Genomic DNA, 12,737 nt, shown 5'->3' on the forward strand with positions numbered 1-12,737 from the left:
GTCCAAGAGTCTTCCTAAAACTAAACTAAACTACCTAATCTTGACTTTCCCTTAGGAGTGGATTTTTTGAACTTCAAAATTATAATTTACTGTACTCAGCCCTCAAAGTCCTTAATAGTCGACTGAAGCAGGTAGAGCCTGACCAAGCCTTGGACGAACTGCTCAGGTAGGTCAGACCACATATCCCAGAGTGTCATCCCAGGAAACTCGTAGGAATAAGATTGGCAAGATTTCTTGGCGATAACTTGAGTGTCTTAGTAGTTGTAAGGGAAATTGATATTTTCAGCAACTTTTCCTCAGTTATGTGAGCTGTCTCATCTGTGTATTCAGATAAATTCTGAAGCATTAGAAACTGTTGAATAAATCATACTAGATCTTTATCCCTCCCTCATCATGTAGTGTTGCCTTTTCAGGCAATGATGATGGAAACACTGGCCGTCTGTAGTCAACTCTTGTTTATCCAGGGACCTACCCTGTCTCCTAGTTGGGTTGGCTAACTAGGTAGGTAGTAGTTAGTAACCACTGATTGCCTGTCCCCTTCCCTCGTCTTCAAAGAAGAAGAGCCTTGGCTGAGGGCACCGGAGGTGAGCAGGCGCTCTGACAGGCATGGCTCCCAGCCTTCTACCCCAGCTTCAACCAGAGTCACTGGGTCTTTTCCCTCGCCTGATGGCCGAGGCCACCGCTGGGTCTGCAGTCAATGCTTGTCATTCCCCGCTATGCAACCTTATTTCATTTCAAATACAGTACTTTTAAATTTGTTTGACTTCCTTCCCACCAGTCAATCTGGAGTTGACTCTAGTTTTATTTCAACTACAATTTTGGATTATTATGACTCCTCATCTGCCATTACTTCAGTGCATTGAAAGCTAACCATATATGGTACATTTATTAAAAACTGCTTTCTCTGCCTTATCATTTCCTTTCACTTTGTCCCTGTGAACTCAGAATTTAAGCATTATTCTCAGTGTGTTGCCTAATGCCTTGAAGAGCAAATAGTTTATCCGGGGTTGCACATGTAAGCCTAGCCTAGACTAGCACTTGGGTATCTTGGCATACATGACCTCTTCAGGGCCAGTATTCCATTCACTGGGCTGTTATGCCCTGGCTTTCTCCGTACAAAACTGTCATTCTCCGCAGTTGAGAAAAGGTTCTACTGAAGCACCAGAAAATGAGGAGGATTCTGATTATACCATTAAACATTTAAGTGAGCTTAGATAATTCATGGATTTAGACACATCTGTAATACTTGTGGTGCTTTTTTTTTTCTTCCTTGTCTCCTTACAGCCAGAGCTTCCATTACTTGCAGAATTTCCATCTCAGCATTCCCAATTTCCAGTGTGCTCTTTATCTCATCAGAATTTTGATGGTCCTTTCGGAAAAATCTACAGCTCCTACTCAGAACAAAGAAAAAATTGGTGATGGACCCACATCCTCTCTTTTCCTTCATGAATAGACCTGTAAACTTGGGGCTTCCTTGGATCTTGCATGCTTTACCTGTAAATCTCTCCATAATTGGATGTACCCTTTTGCTATACCAAGAAGGACATTTTCCCAGAAAGAGCTGTGTCTGATCTCTGCTGACCTTGCTTAGGTTGAGTGTGGTTAGTTCTGTTGGCTAGATTTTTCTGTTTGGCTTCTGCTTATTCATGTCCTTCCTTTTTTTTCCCCCACTTAAGTATCTGAGACATTTGGAAAAAAAGACAGAAACCATGAGGTTAATAAAGTGGGAGAGAAAGGAGAAATGAGGATTAAATGAAGGATTAAATAGCTCCATCTGTGATCTTTTCTTTAACAGTCTTTTGACATGGCTCTTGTAATGCATCTCTCTGATTATACAGCTTAGTTGGCAGCACAGACAGAAAGAGGGAAGAGAATGCAAAACAAACCTTTATTATTCCCTATTGGTTAGAAGGGAAGGGTCTGGTCTGAATCTGTGATGTGGCGACTGCTTATTGGCCTGCCCAGGAGGAGCAGCTTCTTCCCACTGCTCAGCCGTATTCCTTTTCTCTGTGTGTCTGTGTGGTTCATGTTTGTGTCAAGACAGGGTAAGAGGTTGTTGGGTCTTAGACAAATGGATTTATTTCTGGTAGTAGAACCAGTAGAGCAGAAACCCACGACAGCTTTTTCCAAATTGTCTGTTAGCCCAGGAACTTCATAGTAAATAAAAAAAAATAATCCTTGTGGTCAATAACCACGCCCAAAACCTGAAAAACAAGAGTGAAGTTGGTTTTCCAACTTGAAATGTCTTTGCCTTGTCTCTCCAACAGCTTCCCTGGCCAGACAGTTCCTCTGTCGGGTGTGGCCAAGTGGGGAGAAAGAGAAGAACAGCGTCCCTAATGACCAGCTCCAGGCTTTGCTTAGGTGAGATGCCCAGTTCTTCCCTAGAGCCAAGTAGCCTTCCATTGTGTCACTGTTCAGTTCCCTTGTCCGGTCCAAGACAGAGAAATTACCATGGTTAAGGAGAACTTGGAAGCAATGAAATAGATTTGAAATGAACAGAATTTGGAATATGTGGATTGTCAGATCCTTTAGTTCTGTTTCATACTATCAGCTAGTTCCTTATTATTAAATCAAATCATGGAGGAAGTGGAAGAGTCTGCGGTTGTGTCCTGCCTTGTTAACCAATGTGGCAGATATTTGTTTATTGCCTGCCATATCCAAGACACATCCATCACTTCCAAGATGTCTTTCTGTGTTTCCAATTGAGACATCATTTCCTTTACCTCTTGGCAAGTATCTGGAATCTTAATTTTATTAAAAATAAATGCTAATTGTTGTTTTAAAGCTTAATACTTGGTGATATCGCAAGAAAGAAGTCTTGATTTAGGAATTCTATAACATGTGTTTATATTCCAATGGCTGTCAATGCAGCATCTACCTGGAGCACACAGACAATGTTCTGAAGGTCATAGAGGAGATTGCTGGTGTTGGTGTCCCAGAACTGATCAGCTCCCCTAAAGAGGCATGTTCCTCCACGTTCCCTACACTGACCAGGTAAGGGAGTACTCTCCTGTCATTTTGCCTAAGTTAGAATCACACAGTCTCACACATGTGGTTTTCAAATACCTACCTTATTCTTCATCTAGTTCTCATACAGAGGGTGGGTACAGTCATTCATTCAACACACAGACTGTCTACCGTGCATTCTCTCCAGGGGGCCCTCAGCCAGCCTATCTGAAAGGACCTTATTGAGGAGTGAATTTTCATTAGTTACAGTCTTCAGAGGCCTTGGATGTTTAATCACCAAACTTCTGTCAGTACTTTTCGTCCTTTAAATATAAGATAATTTTTCCAGTATTTTAACCACCTATAGAAGGGTAAAGTGATTGTTGTAGCTAGTCGTGTATGTCTCACTTAATGGACCTTACGTCTCATGATATCAGGGGTTATCTGACACTTGAACAGTCTCACGGTTTATAATACACTCTTACCTTCATCTCATTTGATCCTTTCCATGAATTTGTGACATAGGTATCATTTCCTCTGACGAGGAAAATGTAACCTGAGTTAGAGAGGGAGCTTGCTCAGGCTTATACAGGCAGTGAAGTAAATGTGAAACCAGGAACTGATACTTGGGTCTTCTCACCATTATTTCACTGTTCTTTCTATGCCGTCACACACTCTCTCCTCATGAACTGAATTCCTTTGTTTCACAGGCCGTCTTCTTGGCTCACTTCTAAATCCTTCCCACTCTCCCATCCTCTTAGAGTGGGCCCTAGTGAAAGGACATTCAGAGAGGTGGGGAAGGGAAGTCACTCTCAGTTCCCTGGCTTCTGCCAGGACGCTCTTTCTAACCAGTGCGTCATCGTGTGGGCATGCATGCTTTTCTCTTCCAGGCACACCTTTGTCATTTTCTTCCGTGTGATGATGGCTGAACTAGAGAAGACAGTGAACGATCTTCAGACTGGAACAGCGGCAGACTCACAGCAGGTGAGTCACACGTTCCCACCCCGAGGAGTAGACTCTACATTACTTGGAAGCTGCTGATTCTTCTCCTTGGGTCCAGAGTTTCTCCTAAGCGATTTCCTTTGAGTTACTAAGATCTAGGATTTTTTTTCAAAGAGTTCTGGTGTGATTTCCTTTCCCTCTAAGTAAAAATGAGGATTGGGCTGTGTTTTCCCTGGCTACTGTCCAGGGGTAGGCTTGGACTCCATAGACTTAGTCTGGGAAAAAAATGGTTTTGGTCGCAACCTCATGTGTCTGGCTGCAACTTGTGAGCTGGCATGAGGCGAGCATGCCTGTTTGAGATGCTGTGGTGCTGGGCCTTGGCAGCCTCCTAACTGGAAAAGAGCTAGAGCACGGAAGCAGGAGCTAGCACAGGGAATCAGAAGCCACAGGGGTCTGATGGCCAGGAGGTATGTTGCAGAGGCTTTTTCCTACTTGGGAACTACTGAAGAGGAGTCATCTTTTTAGAAAGTCTTTATAAAGTACCCTGATATCACCACATACATGCAGGCCTCAGAACCGTCTTGTGGGTGCACTGGTTGCCACATCTCTTTAGGAGGATAATTGGCTTAAAGCTCTGAATAGCTTTGTCAGTCAAGAACCACATATTAGGGGGAGCACGGGAAGAGAAGTATTTGGCTGTGATTCAGGCACCTGTATATTTGGCTGCCCCCAGGTTCACGAACAGAAGCTCCTCTACTGGAACATGGCTGTTCGAGACTTCAGCATCCTCATCAACCTGATAAAGGTGAGTATGGAGGCTCCTCCACCCGTCTCCCTGGCTAACTGCAAGAACCAACAAGGGTCCTGGCTTCCACAGTGCACTCTCCTGGCTCATCTCCCCACCCTTCCTTGGGAACCTGCTTCCCCCCGTCTTCCTCCCTGTGCCCCACCCATCCTGGATAGCCCCTTCTTCTCTTCCTGGGCAGTGTCTTTTCCTTCTCTGCCTTCCTTCTTCCCACCTGTGCCAGAATACTTACTGCTTAATGGCTCCTCCTGTCTAGGTGTCTTTCCCCTAGTCTCTTATGTCGCCATGGGTCTGAGCACACTGTCTTCCTCTTCCAACCCTGAGTGTCTTCTTTATCCCTCAAACACACTGTGCTCTCCCCGACTCCATGATTTTGCTCAGGGTGTTCCTCCAGCTTAGAATGTTGTTCTCGCTCCTTCCTGCCTCTCACTCAGTCTTAAGGCTTCAGATCAAGGTTTGGGGCCTCTTTAATGCCATCTTCTTAACACTCTCGGTGGGATCAATTCCTTTTCCTCTATGCTCCCCTCTTTCCTTGAACTTCAGTTATGGTGATTACTTTTTTTCTGCTTTGTAGCTGATTTGCTTAGATGTTGACATGCCTTCTTCATTTTAGATGTCTCTACGACACCCAGAGCTGTGCTCTGCACGGTGAGGGAGAGACTGGGGGGCTCACAGGAGCAGACCTCAGCTTTGGTTTCTTGTCTTCCATCTCTCCAGGTGTTTGATAGCCGTCCTGTTCTGCACGCGTGTTTGAAGGTGAGCAATAGTCCGGGCCCTCTGGTGTTTGTTCCTCCTGCGCGTCTCTCTAGAGAGGGCCTGAGCCGAGAGGAATTGCTTACTACCTTGCTCACAGGCCAGAGTCTCCAGAATCTGCTGTCAGTTAGTTTAGAAAAGGCCATGGATACATTTTCCCACACTAGTTGAATGAGGAGAGAAGCCAAATTTCTTTTAAGTTTGAAAACTTAGCCTTAGAACTAAGATGAGTGGCTTCAAGAGCGGTAGCTGTTCCCTGTCGTTCCTTCCCAGGCAACGGGGAGGGAAGAGGAGTGGGTGATTCCTCTTTTTAAAGCCCATGAGCGGCCTCATCAACATGGGAGCTGGTGTCCTGCTATCTGCTAGACCCCTTTGTCAGGGGAGTATCCCAGATTGGCCCTAGAGTTGATGGTAAACCCAGTGGGTTAAGAGCGATAGGGAAAGTTACAGGGAGAATGGTTCTGCCCACTCCTGACGGTCCCTTCCAAGTGGGTGGTGCCCTATTCTTGTTGGCTTCTCTCTTCCTCACTCCACCCCGGTGCCAGTGTGGGAGACGGGTGAGACGGGGGAGTGATTTATCTGATTGGTAAATTTGGCAGTTGGTCATGTGCTTCCTCGGCTCTACCCAGTTTTTCCTCTTGAGAGGAAGTTGTCCTCGGGGAGCGAGGGTTCCCCTCTGATCCTCTGCTCATTCTCAGCGTCAGCAATGCCCCTGTGTGTTGGCTGTGTCCGGGGTATGTAAGTTTACCGAATTCTGAAGCTTGATTAGCAGACCCATTTAGTTTTTGCATGAAGCTACATCTTCCAAATGAACCCTTTCGACCCTTCCTAATTTGTTTTTTCTATATAAAAATGAGAAAATAAAGCCCCTGGTCTGAGCGATGCTAGGCCACCTCAGGCGGGGGCCTTGCAGGTGAAAGGCCTCAACCCGAAGGAATCGCCAAGTGTCTCTTCTCTTCTTCAGTTTGGGCGTCTGTTTGTGGAAGCATTCCTGAAGCAGTGTATGCCGCTCCTAGACTTCAGTTTTAGAAAACACCGGGTAAGAACTGAGAAGCAGAGTGCAAAGACATCCTCTGTACAGTTGTTTAGAAGATACGTCCTTAGCGACTCCTGGACTGGCATGGGGGCAGTCCCCTTGCCCAGGTTCTGGGCCACAGATCTACCTATGCACCTCTGGTCACTTCAGCTGTCCCCAGAGATGCCTGTACAGGACTGAATATTCCATAGTAGCCTGTACTCCTCAGACCCACCTTCCTACTTCTCCTCCAGATCTGAGGATGGTTGTTCCCTTTAGCTTGAGTTTATTGTGCTACTGCGCTCCCAGGACCTCACATGTTAGCGTGTCGTTTGCTTATTCCCATGTGCTTCTCTAGGTCTGGTCTCAGGAATTTAAAAAACAAACTATTTGTATTATAAACTCTTGCTGTTATAATAGACACTTTTGAGAGATTTTTAGCTGAGTGGAATCCAGGACTACAGCAGTGAAATAAAAATAGAAACAGAGGTGATGATTTCTTACACATTTAGCAGGTTGGACTTTGCAAAACATTTTCACAGTGTTTGGTTGGTCCCTCATGGCTCAGAAAGAGAAAGGGGAGGACAGCCAGTCAGCCCTCCTCCTCCTGTTTGAGGGCCAAATTGAGATAATTATCCAGTGTAATCTTTAAAACTTTGAATCACTATATTGTACACCTGAAATTTGTATTGTTAATTAACTGTACCTCAGTTTAAAAAAGAAGAGATGATTATCCGTATATGGCTGGGAACTGCAGGCTGGATCCTCTTTGGAACCCTTGGTTGCAAGGATATTCTTGCGTGTGAAATGAAATGAGATTTCATGTGGCATTTATGAATGTTGTTGGTTATAGGAAGATGTTCTGAGTTTACTGGAAACCTTCCAGTTGAGCACAAGGCTGCTTCATCACCTGTGTGGGCATTCCAAGGTAAGAGGGAAAGCAGGTCACGTCACCTCCCCACCTGTTGGCGAAATCTGCATTTGGGATTTGGAGATCCATGGGCTCCAGTTCCTTCTTCCTTTTTTAGCCCTCTTGAGCCTTTGTTTCTAGGACTTGTCTGTCCAGAGGCAGTTTGTTCAGTGTGGTCAAATCCTCAGCTGCTGGCTGAGATTGGGTAATCATCTAGAGGGGAATTTCTGCATCTGAAATTTGACTCAAACTCCATAGCCTCTTTCCTCTAGAAATTCTTCTTGAGTGAGAGAATGTTGGTGGATGTGTTACTGCTACAAAGTACTCTGGGTAGGAGGAACATTATGTAAGTGATGACTGCTGGAGACAAGTGGTAGTTCTAAAAGCAGCAGTTTTTAGAGCTTTTCAGCTGGACTGCTTGTTTGTCAAGGAAGACATCTGTCTCTTATGAACATTTTAGCATTAAAGGATTTTTCCACTTGAAGCCTACAGTTGAACTGTTGTCACTTTTTGTCTGAGGAACACAGAACCACGGAGTTCTGCTGTCCCCACAAACCAGTGGTTCTTCCACCCACTTCCCATTGTTCACTTCCTCCCCTGGTTCTAACTTTTCAAGGTGCTTAACAGTGGAATTTAAAGGATTTTTCTCAGCTAAGCAGGGTTACTCTGTTGTTTAAGATTAGTATATGTATAAGAATATTTTAGGCAAATCCATTGATAACTGCTCGATAAGAGGTTATGAAGAGCAACTGAGAGGTGTTGGTAGCATGTCTTCTAGGCTCTTTTAGCTTGAAGGACAGCTGCCATTCTCTTCAGAATACTCTGCCAGACAGCTGCCGTTGATGGGCTGTGTCTCTGGCCCATCTGGAAGGGCTCATGCTCTTGTGCAGCGTTCTAGGTGTCAGGAATTTAGAAGTTTCCATACAGGAAATGTGAAAGCATGATAATAAACCCAGATGAACTGGGTGCGTTTGTTTCCATTCAGATTCACCAGGACATGAAACTCACCAAACATGTGCCTTTCCTCAAAAAGACCCTGGAGCTGTTGGTTTGCAGAGTGAAAGCCATGCTCATCTTCAACAACTGCAGAGAGGCTTTCTGGCTGGGCAACCTGAAAAACCGGGACTTGCAGGTAAGCCTGGGGCCCCACCAGTGGTAACCTCCTACCCCCATTCTTCGTGAGAGTGTTGGAAAGTATGCAAGGGAGGTCACCTAAGCCCCACTACCTCAGTACTCAGAACTGCTTTTCTCTTAAGTCTTGACTGTTTAGCTCTTAAAGTGAGAATACATTGCTTTTGGGCCCCAGTTGCAGGCTGTACTCCTCATTCCAGGCAGTGAAGGCACCAAAACATACCACTGGTATAAGTAAGACCTCAGACACAGAGGAGCCAGATCAGAAAACCTTCCACAGCTAGGTTGTTACCTTTAAGTCCTACTGAGGGCAGATTCAGAATATTTTTGTATATGGAAAACCTTTTTTTGTTTGTTTAGTTATTTGGTGTTTCCCCCCCCTCAATCAGTATGTCTTATTCCTGAAATTATTCTCTGGTTAGTTTTAACAAATGAGCATTTCTTAGTTCTCTCAATTGTCCGACTGACTGGAATCTCGTATTGCTTATACTACTATCTTGGAGTTAGAGCATTTTTCAAATAAGGTCCAAGCCCTTCTCATTCATGCTTACAGTATCTGAGTCTTGTAATCTTATATATGAGAATGGCACCCCAGAGAATTACCGTCCTTTCCTCTCATTGACATTATGATGTAGATACTATTGTTCCCGTGAGAAAACTGAAGCTCAGAGAAGTTAAATAACTTACCTAAAGTCATTCAGCAGTAAGTACACAGAGCCAGGGTTTGAGTCCACACACTCCTGATCCAGACTTGATGTTCTTAAACCACTGAAGTGTACCGTCAGCCTCTACCTGGCCGTCTGTGATGGTGTGTTGGTGTGTTGGTGCTCATGCTCATATACCTTAAGGTACTTGGGAGATTTTAGAACAATACTCAGCATTAATGAGAGATTCACCAGCACAATCTGGCCCATAAAACTAGTATGATATTAGTATAGGAAGATGAATCTTTTGTAAAACCACATACTGTGTCAGAGCCTCAGATATCTCAGAGACCTTGGGTTATCACTTCTCTAGATTCTGGATCACAGGTTGGTGTCTGTTAGACCATATTTGAATGAGTGAGTATCTTCTTTTGCCTTGCCTGTAAACCAAGTCTCCCCTTGAGAGACCCCAAATGTGATCATGATAAGCCACCATTTGGCTTGGCCCATTCCCATTCAGGGTGAAGAGATTATATCCCAGAGTTCCCAGGAGAGCACAGCAGATGAGAATGAGGACGATACCTCATCCCAGGCCTCCAAGAGCAAAGCAACAGAGGTTTGTCTGCAGAAGCACCTGAGTGGCATTGATGGTTGCATTTTGTTAATTATCTGAGTTGGTAGAGAGTGCAGAACCTTCCCTACTTGAGTTTATAGTCAAATACTTCTATGTCAATCTCCATTCCCTCAAAAAAAAAACTGTGCTTATATGCATTCTGTGAGGGCCAGGAGATTGAGTATGTCCAATACAAATGTCAAAGTCAAAGTGCAGATTCAAAAGGTTCCACCCTCTGAGGACTGAGGAAGAGTAAGAGTCCTTATTCTTTCTGGGCTACTACCAATGCTTTTGAGACTTTAAAGAAAGCTAAAGAAAAATGTATATATTTATAAAAGTTTGTTACAATTCAGGTGGGTTATGGATACAGAGAAGCCCAGGTTTAAGAACCCCTGCTGTGGAGCCTCTCTGAAATGCAGTTTGAGACTGATGCAGAAAGACGATTCAGTATGAAAAATTCTTTTATTACATGGTCGTCTGTAACATTTCTATTTTGAACATGCACTCTATTCCTATGTCACATACATGCAGTAGAGCTGAAGGGCATGGCTTATTAAAAAATCATGCAAATTTGGTTGTGTTGTAGAATGTCCTAAGTCAGTATCAGGATGGCTTCCTCCATCATCTTGGTTTAGAAACCATGATACAAAAATAACAGGAGAGCCTCATGCATTTTTCAAAAGAATGGTTTAAAACCTATCACTGGTCTTAGCAATGATACAGTGCAGTCATATGTGCTATAGGAGCAGTATTGCAAGTCATGGGGTCGCCCCGATGACCTGAAATATCCTTTGCCCCTTAGGATGGTGAAGAAGATGAAGCAAGTGATGGAGAAGAGGAGAGTGATGACAGTGATGATGACTCTGATTAGACCACAGACAGACTGATGCTCCCTCCCCACCTCTGCCAGCCTCTTAACCATTTTGTGTTCAGTGTTCAAAATCTGCGGTCTGCCTTTGTAATTGGAAGCATCCTGTTTTGTCCTTATTGAGGGGTTTTTGTTGAATCAGTGTAATTGTGGATTTTACAGACTGTCAGCTAATGTCGAATCCGCATGTAGCGTTACTTAACAGTTCGGGCGAACGTGGCAGAGCCATGCTGCAGAGTAGTCAGGATTCTGGGCTTTGGGAGAGTTTTGAAACTCTGACTTACTCTAGAATTTAGGTTTGTACTAGTTTTACCAATAAATCTTGTTTTAAGTTCTGCCTCAGCTACCTCGTTCCTCTACAAATTTCATTACTCAAGGATTCGATGGAATTGAATTGGGGTTTGTGCAGAGAATTAATGGAGACTGGTCAACACATCAGTTCTGCCACTTAAAATCATATGTTCTTTATTACAAGGACCGTCTTATTTGAGATGAGATCTTTGTATCTTTTTGGAGGAGTGATGAATTTCTTTAAATGCCCAAAGAAAGTCAAAAGGAATATTGGGCTGCTTTTTAAATGTTTGATGGTCATGTAGATGTAGACAGAGGAGAAAAAGGCAGCATCAACCTCATGTTAACTTTGCCTACATAATGTTTTGTTTCCACATTATTCTGAGTTATGCCTGTGATCTACTTATAGGAATGTGCAAAGTTACTTGCACTTTTTGAGAAATAGACAGTTAGGAGTACAATTCAGCTAAAATGGAGAACTCTCATGTTTTCTGCCAGAAAGCCCAGTTTCAGTGCTGCTACCAAGTTCTTTCTTGCCAGGCTGTAAATATTTAATAATTGTTAATATTTTTACCCACTTTTGTACTCTCTGGTAGTATTAGGGTGTAGCTGGTTAGATTTTTATGTTCTTGTTATGGTGGGGGAGGCTTTTTTAAATTAATCCTTGACCCACATACAGATTTTTGACCCCTCCATCCTCATGTACATAGAAATCCATAATCTCCTTCCTTGACACCCTGTTTCCCCAACCCATTGTGGTCTTCGGTGTTTAAATGAGTTCACATTAGACTCATGGGTTTATATGGTTTGTTTAATGGTTCTTTATCAATGTATATGTCAGTGCTAATTTGACTCTTTTAAATGGTTGTTCAGCTTTACAATGGAAACGTTCTCCCTTGCTCTGTCACTGGCCCTGTTTTGGAGGGGAAGGGAGGAGAGGAGCTCCTGAATTGTCACTGCTTGACGGAAAAGCAACAAGGCTGAGGCGAACACAGTTCCCTTTACATGGACAGGTCTCTGTGAGCTTCAGGCACATAGAAAAGGCATGGTGTGAGGCACAGGGACCAGACGGGGACCCTTTACTTGGAGTGCTGCAAGGCGAAGGTGCACTTCTTGTACGTCGCATACAGCAAGAGGATGGAGCGCAACATCTGTTTGCACATGGTCACTGTCATCTGAATCTGAGGCTCCTTCAGTCCCGTGGGCCACTGGTGCTCCCGGCTGATGATTTTGCAAAAGGCTGACTTGTCTGAAACTCTGAAGGTCCCAGTCCACTTTGGCGGCTGAGCCGTGATGACCCTGCCAAAGACAGAATCCACTCCATTGAGGCGGACAGGCTGGGGCTTCCTGACCAGCCCTTTCTTGTTGTTCATGGCTCGGAGCTCTGATGTGTGGCAGGGCAACTTGGGACTCACCCCAGCCTCCAGGAATGAGCTGTCTAGGACTAGAGTGACCTCTTGAAAGCACAGCTGCACTTCAAGGTCAGAAGGGGTGTGTGGGAAGCAGGGGGAAGCCCTGAAGGGGTGCTTGGAAGAAGGTGTAGGTGTTGTGTGTCGCAGCCATTGGAAGCTCTCATCCAGTGGGGTCCATGGTGACCAAAGCTGGTATCCTGCCATTGACAGTCCTAGAGGAGAGGAATCAGAACATGGAATTGCCCTAGCATGATTCACATCTGGTCTCATTATTGACTTCAACTTACTCTAGTTCTTGGAACAGATTCCAGGAGATAGTAGGATACTAGTAATTCTACAAAGGGCAGTAGAGGATGGTAACAAGTATTGAATCTGGCAACTGCTGTGTGTACTAAAACTTTATTCAA

General features: G+C 44.3%; 2 protein-coding genes across 3 annotated transcripts in view; one reads left to right on the forward strand and one right to left on the reverse strand.

Moving 5' to 3' along the window:
- FANCD2 (FA complementation group D2) overlaps positions 1-10,969 on the forward strand; it is a 46,131-nt gene extending 35,162 nt beyond the window's left edge. For both annotated transcript variants that reach the window (XM_032458908.1, XM_014556979.2), the window contains exons 33-44: positions 56-166; positions 1,285-1,415; positions 2,268-2,361; positions 2,872-2,994; positions 3,837-3,930; positions 4,622-4,693; positions 5,411-5,449; positions 6,411-6,485; positions 7,315-7,389; positions 8,357-8,503; positions 9,667-9,762; positions 10,562-10,969. In XM_032458908.1, coding sequence (XP_032314799.1) covers positions 56-166; positions 1,285-1,415; positions 2,268-2,361; positions 2,872-2,994; positions 3,837-3,930; positions 4,622-4,693; positions 5,411-5,449; positions 6,411-6,485; positions 7,315-7,389; positions 8,357-8,503; positions 9,667-9,762; positions 10,562-10,630 — 1,126 coding nt within the window. In that variant the 3' untranslated portion in view covers positions 10,631-10,969. The remainder of the gene's footprint in view (positions 1-55; positions 167-1,284; positions 1,416-2,267; positions 2,362-2,871; positions 2,995-3,836; positions 3,931-4,621; positions 4,694-5,410; positions 5,450-6,410; positions 6,486-7,314; positions 7,390-8,356; positions 8,504-9,666; positions 9,763-10,561) is intronic.
- Positions 10,970-11,466: 497 nt separating this feature from the next.
- FANCD2OS (FANCD2 opposite strand) lies at positions 11,467-12,534 on the reverse strand. Its single transcript, XM_032458940.1, has one exon. The coding sequence runs from the start codon at positions 12,532-12,534 to the stop codon at positions 11,998-12,000; it is 537 nt and encodes a 178-aa protein (XP_032314831.1). The 3' UTR covers positions 11,467-11,997.
- Positions 12,535-12,737: the final 203 nt, after the last annotated feature.

This window comes from Camelus ferus, chromosome 17 (genome assembly GCF_009834535.1).
Source record: "Camelus ferus isolate YT-003-E chromosome 17, BCGSAC_Cfer_1.0, whole genome shotgun sequence".
Lineage (NCBI taxonomy): Eukaryota > Metazoa > Chordata > Mammalia > Artiodactyla > Camelidae > Camelus > Camelus ferus.